Source organism: Gambusia affinis, linkage group LG17 (assembly GCF_019740435.1).
Source record: "Gambusia affinis linkage group LG17, SWU_Gaff_1.0, whole genome shotgun sequence".
Taxonomy (NCBI): domain Eukaryota; kingdom Metazoa; phylum Chordata; class Actinopteri; order Cyprinodontiformes; family Poeciliidae; genus Gambusia; species Gambusia affinis.
The window spans coordinates 5,545,072-5,561,452 of record NC_057884.1 but is presented as its reverse complement, the minus strand read 5'-3'; the positions used below and the strand labels follow the sequence as shown (position 1 = coordinate 5,561,452).

At 40.1% G+C, this 16,381-nt stretch overlaps 1 protein-coding gene across 4 annotated transcripts in view; it reads left to right on the top strand.

The window, feature by feature from the left end:
• The window catches only part of LOC122847241 (netrin receptor UNC5D-like), a 234,592-nt gene that overhangs the window by 195,957 nt on the left and 22,254 nt on the right, over positions 1 to 16,381 (top strand). For all 4 annotated transcript variants that reach the window (XM_044144747.1, XM_044144745.1, XM_044144748.1 and 1 more), the window contains exons 11-13: positions 3,464 to 3,682; positions 4,859 to 4,943; positions 14,312 to 14,480. In XM_044144747.1, the coding sequence (XP_044000682.1) occupies positions 3,464 to 3,682; positions 4,859 to 4,943; positions 14,312 to 14,480 (473 nt within the window). The remainder of the gene's footprint in view (positions 1 to 3,463; positions 3,683 to 4,858; positions 4,944 to 14,311; positions 14,481 to 16,381) is intronic.

The window sequence follows — 16,381 nt, the reverse complement described above, 5'->3', positions numbered from 1 at the left end:
CCATTTTCTGTAGGGTTTTATGTGAAATCTTCTGTAACATTGCTTCAGATTTTTAGGTACTGCGTGCAATTCTTTCTGCAAGGCTCAAGTTAAGATCTAGTACTTTGACTGGACCATTGGAACACACTGATTCTACTTTTTGCTGATCTTTTGTGGCAGAGTTGCTTCAGTGTAGGAGATCGTGTCCCTAATGACGAACCAGCTGCTTACCTTTAGAATAACTTAGTGTACAGAGACATTTATGACAGACTGAAGGTGCCCATGTTTAATAGTTAGTTTGTGTTGAAAAATCTGATTTGCTCTTCGGCAGTATGGTGCATTACAGGTTAGGTTGACGTCAATTATTTGTTTGCGTACCTAAGATCTGAACTGCAGTTTTGTACAGATGAGACATTCACTTGGAATTCCTTACACATGAGCCATACTTCATAAAGCTTTTTTGATCCCTATGCAATAAGATTTTAAAAGCTAAGTCTGTAGAGTCTGAGATGAACCTGTTAGGTTTTTCGCAATATCTCCAAACATAATACAGTCTGACCTTTGGAATCTATTTCCTGGAATGGAAGAATATTGATGCTTCTCTAACAGTTCCTAATGTTCCTCGCTGAAGCATGATGGACTTTTAATTGTTTGAAAACAGCCGCGTGACGCTTTATATAGGGATATACAATTGCTTTCATTAGTCTCTGAGCTACTTCTGTTACCAGCTGTGCTCTCTTACTCTGTTTTCCATCCTACAGGCCCATAACTTATCTGTTTAGCCGTGTTTCTCTCCTAGATGAAACCACTAAAAGAGAAACTGCTGCTGTTTAAACACTTTCGGTTTCCGTGTCGTCCCCCAGCCCACAATCTGTTGTGACGTTTCGCTCAATAAAGCGTCCTGAAATGATATTTGTTGTGAATCGGTGCTGTGTAAACAAAATTTAATTCAACCGAATTACTTATGCCTTTGGTAAAACATATCAGTATTCTTCAGACCAGGATGCAGCCAACAGGTCACCTTTTCCAGGGTAGACCTGACTGCTGATGTGTTAATCGTGTGCTTTCAGTAGCAGCATGTTCCTGGTACTTTGCCTCTTACCTCCTCTGAAAGCAGCAAAACTGGACTTAGATTCTGACAGTTTCTTTCTTCTGCCCTAATATTATTTTCTGCAGACCTGAAGTCAATTTAAATAATGTTAGGACCTAATAATAACCAGACCATTTTTATGATGCCCTGAGATTTAAAAGCACAGAATTCTTCAATGACTGGTTTTCTATTTCCTGTGGCTGTTCCTGTACTGCTCTCTTTCTACCCAATCTCTTCTATTGCGACAATTTTAGAGGGCAGATTAAGCAGCATGACTCCACTCTGTCTTTGTCTTATGCGGGGTGTTACCCTTTTGACGTTAGTGTAAACAAGTAGACATAAATTGCACTCCGCAACAGCCGAGGCACATAATGACCGAACAAGAAAACATGCGGTACCTGGCCCGGGAGCTCACACATCAAAACCGCTGCCCAGAAAACTGATATTAAAATACGTGACCTGGAATTTATGTCTCAAATACTTGCAATTTCATGACCCGCAGCAGCTCAGCCACGAGCATTTGGAAGCATCACCTGGGCCAGGTTGAGAAACGTCGACTCTGCAGATAGAAATGCTTGACTGGTCACAAGTTGTATACCACCAAAAAAAATGTTAAATTAAATTATCCACAGTCACATATCAGCTTCATAAACCTTGAGTTTCACTGTCAGGCAATTTCTGTGTCTATAAAGACTTCTGACACATGGGCTGACATTAGGGTCTTTGGTTTACATGGATAATTATTTTGGTCTCAGGCGATGGTAAATAATAATTAGTTACATTTACTCAGTTACATTTACATATGTAACAGTTTGGGGGGGGGAAATGTACATCTAGGAGTGATTTTACTACAACTTTAACTTAAGCAGCATTATTATGGAGGAATGCTGCTCCTACTTAAGTAATTTAAAAAGAAGTTTTAATTTTAGTCCTGAAAATACCAGTTTGAGCATTATGTTGGATTTTTGTACAATGGCTGCCAGGTGCAAACAAGCAGCCAACAGCAGAATGTGCTGCAAACAAGAAATTTTGCATTTAGACAAAAATAGAAGCAAAAACCTATATTCAACAAGACAAATGCAAACCCCCCCCAAAAAAAATGCTGCAATCACAAATGAAATCACAGGAAATGGAAGCAAAAGGGAAAATGCCCACACATTGCAAAAACAGAAAGTAAGAAATGCTGCAAATAAAGCTTCACAAAACAGAAGTGCTCCGTGTCACTAGGGGGAGTCTGGAGCAGACACTATTGTTTATGTGTTTATTTTGTTGCTGTATAGTATTATAAAAGACTACGTCATTAAAAAATACAAGTATAACACACCTTTTCATCCTTTCTCCACCTTTCTTCTGGACATCGAGGAAATCAACCCTGAGGGCGTAGTGAATGACTCCCCCTGCTGGTCTGGAGCTCTTCCGTTCAATGGACCGCATTTTAAATCTATTTAAATATATTTAGAAAGAGATGCTTAAAAAAATTATTTGGGCTTCCAAATAAAGATCAATTGACACTATTAAGTAAAAATAATTGATATTGACCTCATCGGTAACTTCAGTGATGTCAAAAGAAAAGTATAAAACGAGACTAAGAACAAAACAGATGTGGATGACTGATGAGTTGACAGTTTTTCTGTCTTGCAAAGTTGCTTGGAGCAACATCCTTTATCAGAAAACCACAACATGGCCGATCTTGAACAACTGCCCTATTTTCCATGGATTTGTGCCACCAGTAACAACAGCGGCTGAGAAACTGAAGCAGCTGTCACACTCTTTTAAATCTCCTACCTTATGTTGACACGAATAACAGATGTGTTGCGTGTCTGTAGATGTTAAGAAATGAATTTCACTTTGCGAATCATCAAGTCCTGTCACATCTGTGGAGCCTGTGTGACATGCTTTTTACTTAGGGCCTGGTTAGTTTGGAGAGCTTTTCTCGCACAATGAATACAATCCAAATCTAAAAAGCGCATTTGTGTGACGATCTGAAGCGTATTAGTGTGACACAAGGCAGAAAAGCAGCAACTGTTAAATGCTGTAAAGTTAGACGTGAAGGATGTAAAAATCACCTTTTTACATAGAGTCTACCGTGTAAAGACTCTACTTCACTGGTTCTTTGGATGCAAAGTGATGCTCTTCCCTCAGGCTCGTTGTTTCAGCTGGAGGCAAAATCCTTGGCAGAGGCAGGCTTGCTGCACTTTCGGTTGCTCTTTCAGGATTAGCTTTGGTGAACAGTCAGGGGGCGAATCGCTTTACTATCAGCGTGTCATAAATGTAAACAAAGCTGCTGACTGAGTGCCACTTGTCTTTTGTTTGGGCTGAACAGCTGTGCCGACGAGACGTCAGAGTTCATAAGTTTACAGAAAGCAAATTTCAAAGCGTTCATTGTTTTCACAGGGGCGACGGAAAGGGCAGAGTACCACGTCATGTCCCACCCTCAGACATTTCCGCGGGGCTTGGCTCCGGACTACAGAGGGGTTGCAGTAGGGACAACGCTGGGCAGGAGAGGCAAAAACCTTTTCGCTCCTCGGGTCTTTCAGACGCTGAGCAGGCCTCTGCACAAAGCAACGGCGGTGTTTGGTCATGCTGGAGGCAGGCTGGTGGTGCCCAACACAGGTGAGCCGACTGGGAGGCAATTTGATCTGATGAGACCCTCCTGGGAGTGTAAACTCGGGTTTCTTTAATGTGAAAAGGAATGTGGCAGAAGATTTTTATTTTTATTATTTTATTTTTTTTTTGGTCATTTACAAACCACCGTCATTTTGCAATTTCAAAATGACGGTGGAGTGCAGACGGTGAAACAAAAGATGTGGAATTTTGATTGAGGAGCTGGAATCAAGTTCAATAACTTTCTATAGGCATTTACTGAAATTCTCATAAAAATTTAAGTCTGTGCTATGAATTGGCCATTCTGATGCATGAATATGCTATGACTGAATATCTAGCATTTGTTTCTTGTTTAAAAACAACCATCCACCCCATTCTCAAGTCTTTTGTAGCTTCTAACAGGGTTTCCTCCAATATTTACTCTATATTTAGCTCTAGCCATATAAATGCTGACCAGTTGTCCCAGTTGATAAAAAGCATCAACAGGTCTGGATTTCTATTAATTATGACAATTTTCCACTTAGAAACATGCCATTTAAAATTAGGATATTACATCAGATCAATAAAAATATATATATCTTTAAAAAAACAAAAAATGTATGTTTAGTTCCTACTTAAAGGTTTTTAGTTTTAAAATGTACTTCTAATCTGACAAATATTCAAATTTATCAGACCACTTTTCCTTCCACTCTTTCATCGTCTTCCATAAAATTAAATAAAATACTTTAAGGTATTTTTTCTAACTACAGCAGTCTTAGGCTGTATATAGAACATCTTTAGCCAAATATATATGAATTACTGCCTCTAATTCCGTACTTGAAAGCATATAATGAACACTGCAAAGAAATGTGTGTACTTCTACATAGTTGTGCAAACATTCATCATCCTATTCCTCCAGGAGTTTCCTTCTTCTCCCCAGACTGGTGGCAATTGTTTACAACGCTGCTAACGCTTTTGCGAGGACGCGTTTAAGAAAGATGCAGCGTGTAAGTGTGTCTGCTTGCGACAAAGGCGGTCTTGGCAGCATTGGGTTTCACAAGGCCTCTGAGACTCTCTTCTGTCACCCCATTCTGGGACCGTCACCCCGCTAGCTGTCACCCTCGGTAAAGAGGCCTGACAGCTGAGCAGGTGTGTGCGCGGCCGGCTGCCTGCTGATCAGCTCTCGCATGCCTTTTTTCTCCGCAGGTATCAGTCTGCTGGTGCCTCACGGGGGGATCGCGGAAGACACTACCTGGGAAATGTACATGAGCATCAACCAGGAGGACAGCAGGTGAGGGACTCTCACAGAGGCGGCGCCGCCTGCCTCTCAGGCTGCTCTCTTTTAATCTCTCAGCCCTTCCTCATGCATATCTCATCCATCTTGCCGTGACACCGTCTCGTTGCCAAACAAGCGCCTGGAATATACAAAGGCGACAACACACTCGCTCTCTTAAGAAGCACACAAAGTGACACGCAATGTACATATTCTCACTTACAGATGCACATGTCCCCGCTCTGCTTGCCTTCTGTTGTCATCTTGCCGACACCACAGGGGGAGGATGTGATGTGTCATAAATACATTTGGAGCCGTAGACGTATTGCATTACTGCCCTAAGCAACTCTCTCAGCGGAGGAAAACACACTTCATGACTACGGTAGTCTGTTTTCTATTTGCAGATATAGCTGTGACAGTATCTCTTTCCATCTCGACTGGTAAGAGATGCGAGCGCTGCGAACTCTGCAGTATGAAGGCGATAAATGGTGTTTGGTCAGATGGACAGAGATTGGGTATGATGTGCTTCAGAGTGCAGATGCAGCAGGAGAATGTCAGATTTTCACCAAGTTGCGACTCGGGGGAGAAAACGTCACAATAAGTAAGACCTGGTGGAGAAAGATCACAAACGCAGACATCCACCATATTAGGCACACCTGTTTAATTACTTGTTAATGTAAATAAAAGGTCAAGCAGGCAGTAGCTAAGAGTTAAATCTGTGTCACCATAAAATAAGAGGTTGTGGGTGGAGAAAGAGCAGAACACGGAGAGGGAATAGCGTAGCTATCCAGACTTTTATTCAACCTCCATTTTAACAGAACAGAACCCGTCTCTGGCACAAAAAGAAGGAAGAAACAACTCCTCTTAAAGGCACAGCATAATCACTTAGCTATGGATCAACAGTAGTAAGTAACTGATGTTGTATGTTACCACATTAATTCCAAAGGAAACATAAATCATCTTACACTAAGATCCACAAATACTTGATACCCCCTTTAAAAGCACCTAAAACTGCTTTTTGCAGCAGCTCACACATCAAATATACCTTTTTATGTATTAATATAGACACGATTAATACTGTCTACATAGACAGTTTTAATATACTGGAATAGAGCTAAAATTCAATGTCTTCCTTATTTCTGCTTTTGAGGGGTACAGACTATCAGTGCCCAGAACAAAATGAATGTAGCTCCTGTCAGCCAATAGCATCTCTAGTAGCATTGTGCCTAGGTATTTCATCGTCCCAAATTTAATTTTCTGTCAAAGATTTTAAGAGAAAACCACAAATACTCAACCTCAAATAGGCGTGGATTAACTATAAGTGATTACAGATGTGGTATGGCTGTGTCTTAAGGTTTGCAGACTATGGTCTTCAAATATTCAGTGAGTGGCAGTTGTGTGGACGAAATGCCTTGTTGATTTCAGAGAGAAGTAGGAAACTAGATTTCAGATGATAGAAAGTCAACAGTAGTTTAAGTGACCACTTGTCACCCAGAATACCGTCTCTGAACGCACAACTTCTCCAACATTCAAGGACGCTGACTGAAGAAGAGGAAGAGCTACAACCTACACTTATCCGACAAATTTGGACAATGCCAGACTGGATTACACATCTTAAGAGTCTTGATTTCAGCTGAGATATTTAAATGGTACAATCAGAATTTGGTGTAAATGAAATCAAAGACTGGATCGCTAACGCCGTGTGTCAAGGGTTCAGTTTTGCGGTGGGCTAATGGTGTGGGGGATTTTTTTCTTGTCCTTATTCAGACAATAAAGAGGCCGTGACAAAAGACACGGGGCTGGTCATGGATGATTAAGAAACCCCTTTATTGTCTGAACACCACAACCTACCATTGATTGGCCATCATCTGATGGCTACTTGATGACAGAGTGAAAACTTTGTTTTACTGTGACCATGAGGCACCACTTGGTGTAGCTCCCCAAAAAATCCACTGAAGCACAGCCAGGTTTGTTCAAAAAGCTCTATGGATATGAAAATTTTTGCAAGGCGTTGTGTCTAACACGTCTGATTGCTTGGCAACAGACCCTCAGAAGACATCTTACAAGCAGAAGTCGGTCTTATGACATGTTTCTGATTTAAAGCAGCCACTATCAAGATGTCAGCATGTCTGTGTGAACCATTTCTCACAAGATGTTATCACACGGACATGAGTATCTGCTGGTGCTTCTGAGTGTGATTTGATTTCCAAAGGGAACCCAAATAGCAATGGGCAGAGTAGTGACATTTGGCTCCATATGAAATTCAGCCGTCATCTCGCTGCAGTTCCACACACCCATTAGGTGCCTGGGGTCACAGGGGAAAGGAAACACGTCCAAGGTCGAATAGATGCTGTGGCTCAGAGCACAGTTAGCGGGCTCGTTGGACACTTCTGTGCCTTAAGTCGCTCCCGTTCAGCCAAACTGTTGCCCTCCAAGCTGCTGCTTTGCTCTGATAAGCCTGATGCTGTTTACTTCTCTGGCTGTCATTTAAGTAGCTGCAGGATCCGTGCACCGCTGAGCTGTCAGTCACAGCCTATCTTCTGACAGCCGCACAGTCCAGGGGAGAAATTGGATCCTTTCTTCCCATTCAAACCTCGGTCATCTACATAAGACGTTGTTTTTCTTCTCAAAGAATAGGAATCGATCAGCTCCGGCTCAGTTTCAGGTGCTCAAAGGAGCTTCCCCATGTCCTCCAGGCATCAAGGAGCTTTTCTTTTTTTCTTTTCCTTCTGCATGTGAACTTTCTGAGCTCAGCAGGGGACATAAGGTTGCTGAAGGACGAAATCATGGCGTGTGGCAAAACGCGCCTAATACGATACGGCTCGCAAAAGTGGATAAGTCGAGGGGTGCCTTTCTTGGTTGTGCACATAGAGTGTCAAAACTTGGAATAAACCTGTCTCCGATTGGTTCCATCTGAGTCTTTGGCTGGAGGTTGTTTTAAGCGAGTTTTACGAAGTTTCTTTGCTAAAACTTTCCTTTTACAACTGAACCCTAAAGTATACCTTCAGATTTTCTCGTAGGCTTCCCACTGCAACATAATGGCCACCTCCAACTCACATAAAGAGAAGAACTAAAGAGTTGTATTTTTTTTTTTCTGAATCACATGAGTGAAAGAGTCGTGAATATTTAATAAGTCCCTGAGGTCTGCATTTGTTTCCTCTCTAGTCACAGAGAAACATCTATCTGATTAGCATCTCGTTCCCCTCCCCCATCCCTTATGTTCTTCAGTTTATCAGCAAATTTGTCTCTTTGGAACTGTGGAGCTTGTGGCTGAAAATCTCCGTTTCTTTCTGCTAATGAGGGCAGCTCCAATTGGGCAGTGGCAGTGAGTGATCGAAACACAGCAAAGCTGTAAAATTAATCAATTAAAAGTGATTAAAAAAACTTAGCAGAGCTGAGATTAGGCACAGGGGCATGATGGTGATTCTCTCCGGGGCTGTCACTACATCTTTTACTGCGTGCATTATCATAAGAGCCTTTGCTCATTTAAAAATATTGATTTCTCCAGATTGAATTCCCTTTTTTTTTTTCACCTTGAGATGTTCCCAGACTGAGACCAGGCCACGTGTTCTAAAAATGCAGAGTGCTTTACGAAAGGCTTTAAGTGAGAAACATTTATTGAAAATGTCCTGATTGTGGTATAAAAATAGTTAAAGCAGAAGTTAAATCAGAGACATTGTTGTTAAATCTTATGCCTGCTGTTAACCAGTTTAGATTAAATGAGCAAATCTTAATCTGGCCACTACAACACTTTTCCTTCAAGTGAAAAGTATCGACTAAATTATGCCTTTAGTCATTACAACTGTAGTTTTTACTGTCATTTTCTGGGATTTTAAGTAAACGACCAATCAAAAACTAGTGCATAATAGTGGATAAAAAGAAAAGACTTGGACAGTCTTACAAAGGAATATTCTTTGAGCTAAACCATTCCATTTTAAGTTTGACATTATTTTGTGTACTGAAATATGAACCTTCCCCAGTCTCTTTTTGTTGTTGTTGTTGTTGTTGCTGTCTTTAATAAGTGTCCATCCAGTGTTGGTTATCGTGAAAAAAAGTGTGTCTTGTAATTTTGAATTATAGCTAGTTTCTCTTCAGTCTTCCTTGGTTTTGATGAGCTTAAAACACAAAGATGCAAAGTTGTTAGATTCTCCCACCTGAGCTGCTGAATGGAAACATGCCAATTTAGAACAAAAGAAAAAAAGCAAGCTTATTAGTGTGTGCACATTTGTAATGGAAATGCAGAAAAGCCAAAGTCGACTGTCTCTATTGGTTTTCATGACCAAGTCACAAAATAGGTGACTTTTGTATGAAATAGCTGCATTAAGGAGGGCAGAATACAACCACTTGCAGCCCCGACTGTGTGGGGGGAGACTGGGGGACATTGCCCGCCCACAGACTCACTGCTGATGTGGCTGTTCATTTTACGTATTTAGTTATTTTACCTCAGAATGGTCAACTTTCTGTTATTAATATCTTGATTTGATACAGAAATCTATGAATGTGCCCACGTATTTTCAGCCGTACATTTATTTGAGTAAATCTTATGGAGGTTAAAAAAAGGTAAAAGAGTGGCTTTACTGAACTGTACTTTTTTTTTTTTTTTTTTTTTTTTTTTTTACTTTTGCTTATAGTAATGAACTATTGCTACTCTTACTCTTGATTAAATTGATTTTGCATTTAAATAAATAGCCTTCAGAGATGGGAAACATTAGATTATTAGATTTCTGTAACATTTACTAATGTTTACGCAAATCTGAGCATAATTACTCAGCATTTTCTGTAACTCACTGTTTACATCATAAGTTTATTGTATTAATAAGCCAAATTGTTTTTTTTATTTGAAAATTCTAAGTTTGTTTATGTATTTATGTTTACTGTTACCCCCTAACAGAAGCCATCGCCCCTCCAGCAGCATTCCTCTCTATAAACATGCCACCATTTTCAAATGTTTATTCATAAAGGAAATAGAGCACAAGTTATAATTTGCCCTCCATTTTACAATATTATTTCATTTTCTGTTGGTCGTGTCATAAACTCCATATGAAAAAAAAAATTAAAAATCACTGCATTTTCTGGTTGTGCCACTACAAAGTGTAATAAGTGAAAACTTTCTGTGAGACATTGTATTTGTGGTCCTGAACTCCACCAATCAGCTAAAAGGCTTATTTCACATTAAGGCACTATTAAAAGAGGAAATATTGCTGTAAAATAATTAGTGTTTGCTTATATGAAACAGTCCGAAGCTTTCCGTGGTTCAAATGGAAGCTGCACTCAATCTGCAACGTTTTTTTATTAACTCGTTGTTTCCCGCATATAAAACACATGGTGGTATCATACAGCAGACTCGTATTCGGTATTAACATTTGACAAGTTAGTAATGAAATAAAGTGCTGTCAGCAGTTTTCACGGGGACTATTTGTTTGATAGAAAGGACTGTCACACCACAGCTGTTCACATCCTGTTCTGTGGACTAAATCCAGACTCACAGGCAGGAGAAGGATTTTTTCTTTTTCTTCCCCCATTTGCCTCCATTGACAACTTGCCTGGTCCAGTACAGACTGTGAGAAGTGTTTGCTTTAATTAAGGTCCCAATTCATAAGCCCATAAGCGCTGTAGCTTTATTTCAGAACATGATAGATAACGTGTAAGGCATTGTCAGCAACACGTTTGACAAACTGCATCCTGCGAGGTTTTGTTTTATGCAGAAACGCAGCATGATGTTCATCTGCACACGAGACCGTACTTAATCAGCAACTGAAATTGTAACCAACAATGACTGCAGTGATAGCTCTTTGTTCCCATAACCACAATCAGGGATGCTAAAGAATCATCTTTAATCTTTGTTCACAGACAGTCTGGCTAATTACCATAGTCTCAGCAGCAGGTAACCTTGGTTTCCTCTGAGCTGGGGGCTGATTAGCACAAAAGTGCAGCTGTACGGACAAGGTGCCGCCTGACTGAAAGTGTGAAATTACATTTGGACTGCAATTCTTTTCATTTCCTACTGTTGATTGGTAACAGCATAATGAGAAACAAAGCTTCTCGCAGCACTCTGAATCAGAAGAATAACGGTGGTTAAGAAGTCCGAAAGCAAACATGCAATCTAGTCTACGGGCAACAGCTGCACAGCTGCCAGCAGAACTGTATCATTTGGATTCAGATCTTCAAAAATATAATAAATTAGTTACTCAAAAATCCTCCATCTGTTAAAAGATGAATAATCTGCATAACTCCTCCAGTTAGCATGTTTTAAAGAAGAACACCCAGACATAGGTGAATGCAAATTAGATGAGATTTGGTGTTATATTAAAGCACTTGAATTTGAAAATGACAACAAGCATTATCCATACAATGGATTATCCAGGCATTGCTTCTTTTATAAATTTCATTTAATTTTCAATCATTTTCCAGCTGATATTCAGCTCTGGAAAAAATGAAGACACCACTGCACTGAGCCCCATTGAAAACCTCCTGGTTATTCCATCAAATATTGATTCCTGAATTCTCCCTGAGTTAAAACATTAGTATTGTTGTTTATAAATGAATATGAACTTGTTTCCTTTGCAATATTTGAGATTTGAAAGCACTGCATCTTTTTTGCTATTATTTTTTTTTTGTTAATGTTTTACAGAGATGTATATTTCTATACAACATCATAATTTCTCCATGCATGTCTAAAGTGTTTCCTATGTTTTGTCTTCTTGCATTGGTTGTGTAAACAAGCATTTTAAGTGAAAGGAAAGATAGAAATATGGAGTTTTTTGTGAAACATCAACTGCTGTCCCAACATTGACATATATTGATGCATTCGTGTTTTATAGATTGTGTGTGTTGACATCAGTAGATCACAGTTTAGACCATGTTACTTATTTCTTGTGTCTCAGCTCCTTTTCCCTGTTTTTCATATTTAATCGTTACATGGCCTTCCTGGAACGAAACTTAAATGTTCCATATAGTTTCTATTAATCATTAATAACTGCTGGTCAAATTATCAAAAAGGACAGGCTGTTGTCAGCTGCAGCCACTTCAAGCATTAGGAAACCTATGATGATTTAATCTTAATAGTACAGACAGAGCTTCTGCATAATGTAATATGAGATTAAGTAATGTTTTAAATAAGATGTCTTAGGCAAAAAATAACTTGGGTCACTATTTTAGGAAGATGACTTTTTGTCCAAAAACTTCTTGGCAGGCTGACTGAACTGAAGATCAGAATTGTGTACAGTTCAATGTTGGTTGTATCAAAGGGTGAGGCAGGAGTGTTGTCGATATTACTTAAGGCTGCACATCTTCCTACAACTTAAAATGCAAGACAAATGGAGAATGGAGTGGTAGCGGTTTTGGAATAATTACTGAACACCGATATTAGTTTAAATGTGCACTGGGTGATGGATTAAAAACGTACAATCGCAACCTATAAGCATGATACTTTCCGTTAGTCCCTGCTGGTGTATGATTTGACACACACTCCACATTTGCGATGCATCTCTGTGCTCCACGTTGGGGTTCGTTCATGCCACAGTTATATTAATGATGCCCAGAAACACCCATGCTGCTGCAGCGACAACAGCGCCAGCGTTGTGCCCTGCGTACGTGAGGTATCCAGCCAGGCCAGCTGCATGACTGATGGTGGTCCCATCGATTGCTCTCAGTCTTTAGGGCTTCCAGCCAAGTTTGGGCCCCTGGCCAAGAGCAGCTTGGCCTGGCTAATCTGTCACCAGGCTGGCTGTAGCAGCCTTCATAAGCTCCATCGACCCACAAAGCTTACACACTCCGGTCTAAAGCCTGTCCTCCCCACCCTCACTGTCCATTAGTCTTGGTGCTTTAATCTTCCTCTATCTGTGTGTCTGCGCGTCAGCTAGTCAGCGATTGATTCATTATGGTTGTCCAGGGATTTGAGTTTACGGTGTTCATGTGTAAGTTTTACACTCCGAGTCCTAATTACACAGAGACCAGTAGGTAAAGATGTACAGTGCCTTGTGAAAGCGTTCAGCCTCGCTGTTTCACATTTTGTCGTGTTACATCCTGAAATGTTTTTATGTGTTTTATTGGGACGTTACATTAGAGGCCAAAGGAACGAAATTGATACCCAGTTTATAAAACTGGGTACAACGGCAATAGTTAACGCTTTGTTGGTGGAGAAAGCATGTCTCTACCACCTTTGGACATCTAGAGACTGAGGTTTTTGTTCATTCTTCTTTACAAAATACCTCAACGTTAGTGAGAGTGGGTGGAGGGCATCTGTGAACATCAATTTTCAAGTCTGGCCACGGATTCTCCATTGAATTCAGGTTTTGACTCTGACTTGGTCACTATAGCCCATCAACATTTCTGCTGTAGCTCCAACTGTTTTATTGTCGCTAGCTTCCTGTTTTAAGTCGTTTGAAGCCAAATAGGTTGGTTCTTGTATTTAACTCCTTCTGTCTTCCCATAAACTCTGACCAGATTAATTGTCCTTGTTGAGGAAAAGCCGCCTGAATAACAGAATCCCCTAAATATAACGAAAGACAGGAAAAAAAGAAGCGCGCCAGCTGAGATTACATTTGGCCACCTGAAGATATCTTTTATGACGGCTTGATTTCGAATAAATTTGAAACTGAAATAAAACCTATTTTAGCTCAAAAGAAGTTTGTAATAATTTACATAGCTTTAATAATTAAAGCCTGTAAGATGTGTCTCCTAGGAACAGCAACCATGCACACACATGCTGGAGCTGCAGCAGCGCCTCTGCGCTATTCAAACCCAACATCGGTGAATGATCAACAATCCTTGGCACCCGTGATCCTTTTGATCTTAAAACATAAAAGCTGAAAAGATATTCTTACTTTACTGGTTACACGTTTCTTTAAAAGTCTTTACTCTTTCTCGTTATCTGTGGAGATGCCGAAAGGGGAACGCCATGCTTCCTTTAATTTAACTTTTCCACTAAAGTTGATGGATTTTTATCAGTGTACTTAAAGGCAAACTGTGTTCAAAACAGTGATATTTGGCATACGTGGCTGTGTTTAAATGTTACAGAAATTATGGTGTGTAATTTTAATGTAACAGAAAATATAAACTACAGAGGAGGATCAAACAAATCTCCCAATTAAAGACAATGGAGAAAGATCTTCACGCTTTCATCACCTCTTATTTGGATTATTGTAAACCTTTGAATGCTGTACTCTACAAAATATTAAGCTGTGGCTTTATTTACTTATACCTAGGTTTCCATTTTTGTTGGGAATGGTTCCATATCTTTTTCTTTTTTAGCTAAAATGCTTCCAAATCTTTTTTTTTAGGCGCTTCTTGTTTAAAATGTCTTATTTACCACAGAGAGTGACTGAATTAATCCAGCAAATTTGTTGAGAAAATGCATAAAGCTGTTATATTTTACATGTGTGCAGCACTGTGCCGGAGGACGGAGCAGAGATCTTTTTGAGTCCTGCCGTCACATACGGCCCGCCAGGCCTCGACCTGTCCTGTCCAATAGCCATGACTATAGCACATTGTGCAGAAGTCGCTGCTGACAACTGGACCATCAGGTTAAAGAGACAAATCCAGGACAAGTGGGAGGTGAGTGAACTCGTTTTATCTTCAATTAAATGTAAGCAGGTTGAGTTTTTCTCCCAAAACTTCGACACTGAACGCCAAAGGATGTGCAAGAAATTTTTAAAAGGGGAATAAAATGCATTTTCCAGGTACACTGTGTCATTTTATTACACACTCAAGTGACTGTTGCCTTCAGTTGTTCATAAGAATGAGGTAGATATAAAACCTCAATTTGGTGTCGCAATTTGATCCCTTGAAATTAGCCCCTGTCACTTTAAGAAACTTCTGCTCTTTCCAAAACTCTGCCTTCCGTACGTCGTCACAACAATGCTCCTCATTATGCTGTTTACAGTGGTTCTGAAACATAGTTCACGTGCTATAATGTTATCATCTTATAACATGATGTAAATATAAGCAATATTTAATATATTTATTTTATTTCAGCTGATAGTTACCTTAAGTCTGGTACAACTAAAATTATAGTAATTAAAACTGTATCTCATACTATTTAACACCTAAAAGGCTTGTTAGAGTAAATGGTAGTAGTAGCTTTTTACTAAGGATACAGATTCTCTTTTTTTTTAACTCGAATAAATGTATCTGCTTTACAATTAATAAATTTTTAATCTCCGAGTAATAAGTGCAAAAGCATAAAACCAATTCCGTAAATGATGCAGAGTAAAACAGGAGAATTATTTTGATTTAGGTTTTAATGGAAAAGTATCTCACCCAGCTGCCAGAATATTTAAAAAATAATAATAATAATTCAACAAACAAAATTAAATATTTGAAACACTTAAAAGGCTAAATTGGACATCTCTGTCTCAAAGCCATCCAAGAGTAGGCAAAAACCAAAAAAAAATAAAATTATGAAGTGCACCTTTTAAAAGATTCAGGACCTCCCTTCCCCCGATGCATTAGAGTGTTATTTCCGTGATTGCCGAGCGACTTTTTTCTCACATCTAGCTCTTTTAATAAAATAATAGCTGTAAAAAAAGTCCTTCAACTCTGCCCTTTGGAGTAGCAGCCTATCACCATCGCACAAGAGCACTTAGACACCTGCATTCGCTTCCACGCAGTCACCATTCTTCTCCCTGTGTTTTCTCTGCTCCTTTAATGTTTAAGTAACCTCATCGAAAGCCTTTGGAGACCTCATCAGGTCACAGTGACCTCACAGCCAGGAGATGAATCTGTGACTTTGCCTACCTGGTCCTTTCACTCGGCGTGACATTCACACAGATGTAATTTGCCACAAGATGTGCTGCACAAAGAGGAAGCGATCAAAATACCCATCGCTGATGGGAGCTATACGCCGACGTAGAACGGGGGGGCGGCGAGGTCGGACGCGGACAGGAAGACGGAGGTTAAGACAGGGAATATATTTTCCGGATGTAGCACCGTGGCCCATCTCTGTCATGGAGAATTAATGAGGCTTTTATCTCAGGAAGGGTGCTCACTCAAATCCTAATCTCTAAATTAGTGATATAATGAAAGATGAAGGTCTCTTTCCCAATCTGTCCTCTCTTTCCTTTGCCCTCACTTTTCTCTTTCACCCCGTCTGCCTCTAAGCGCCATTCCCATTTAAGCTTCCACTTTTTTTGTTTTTACACTTGTTTGACTCCATCATTTCTCCCCAAGCTGCCGCCGCCTGGTGGGGGGATGAGCTATATCATAGATATCCGTCATGTATGCCGCTTCCCTAATGGGGGCCGGGCTGAAGCAGCTGTAGGCCACAAAATCACTCGGCTTTTCTTTACACGGCCGTATGCAGAGGGGGCCGCCGGGTCGCAGGTACGTTAGGAGGTGATTCAGTGAGAACTTAGCACATGATGAGGAGCAATTGGCCACTGGAAACATCTGTCCCCTGCTAATCTATTGTGTCAGTGTTACCAGCTTCCCCCATCTGTTAAGAGAGATGCGTCATT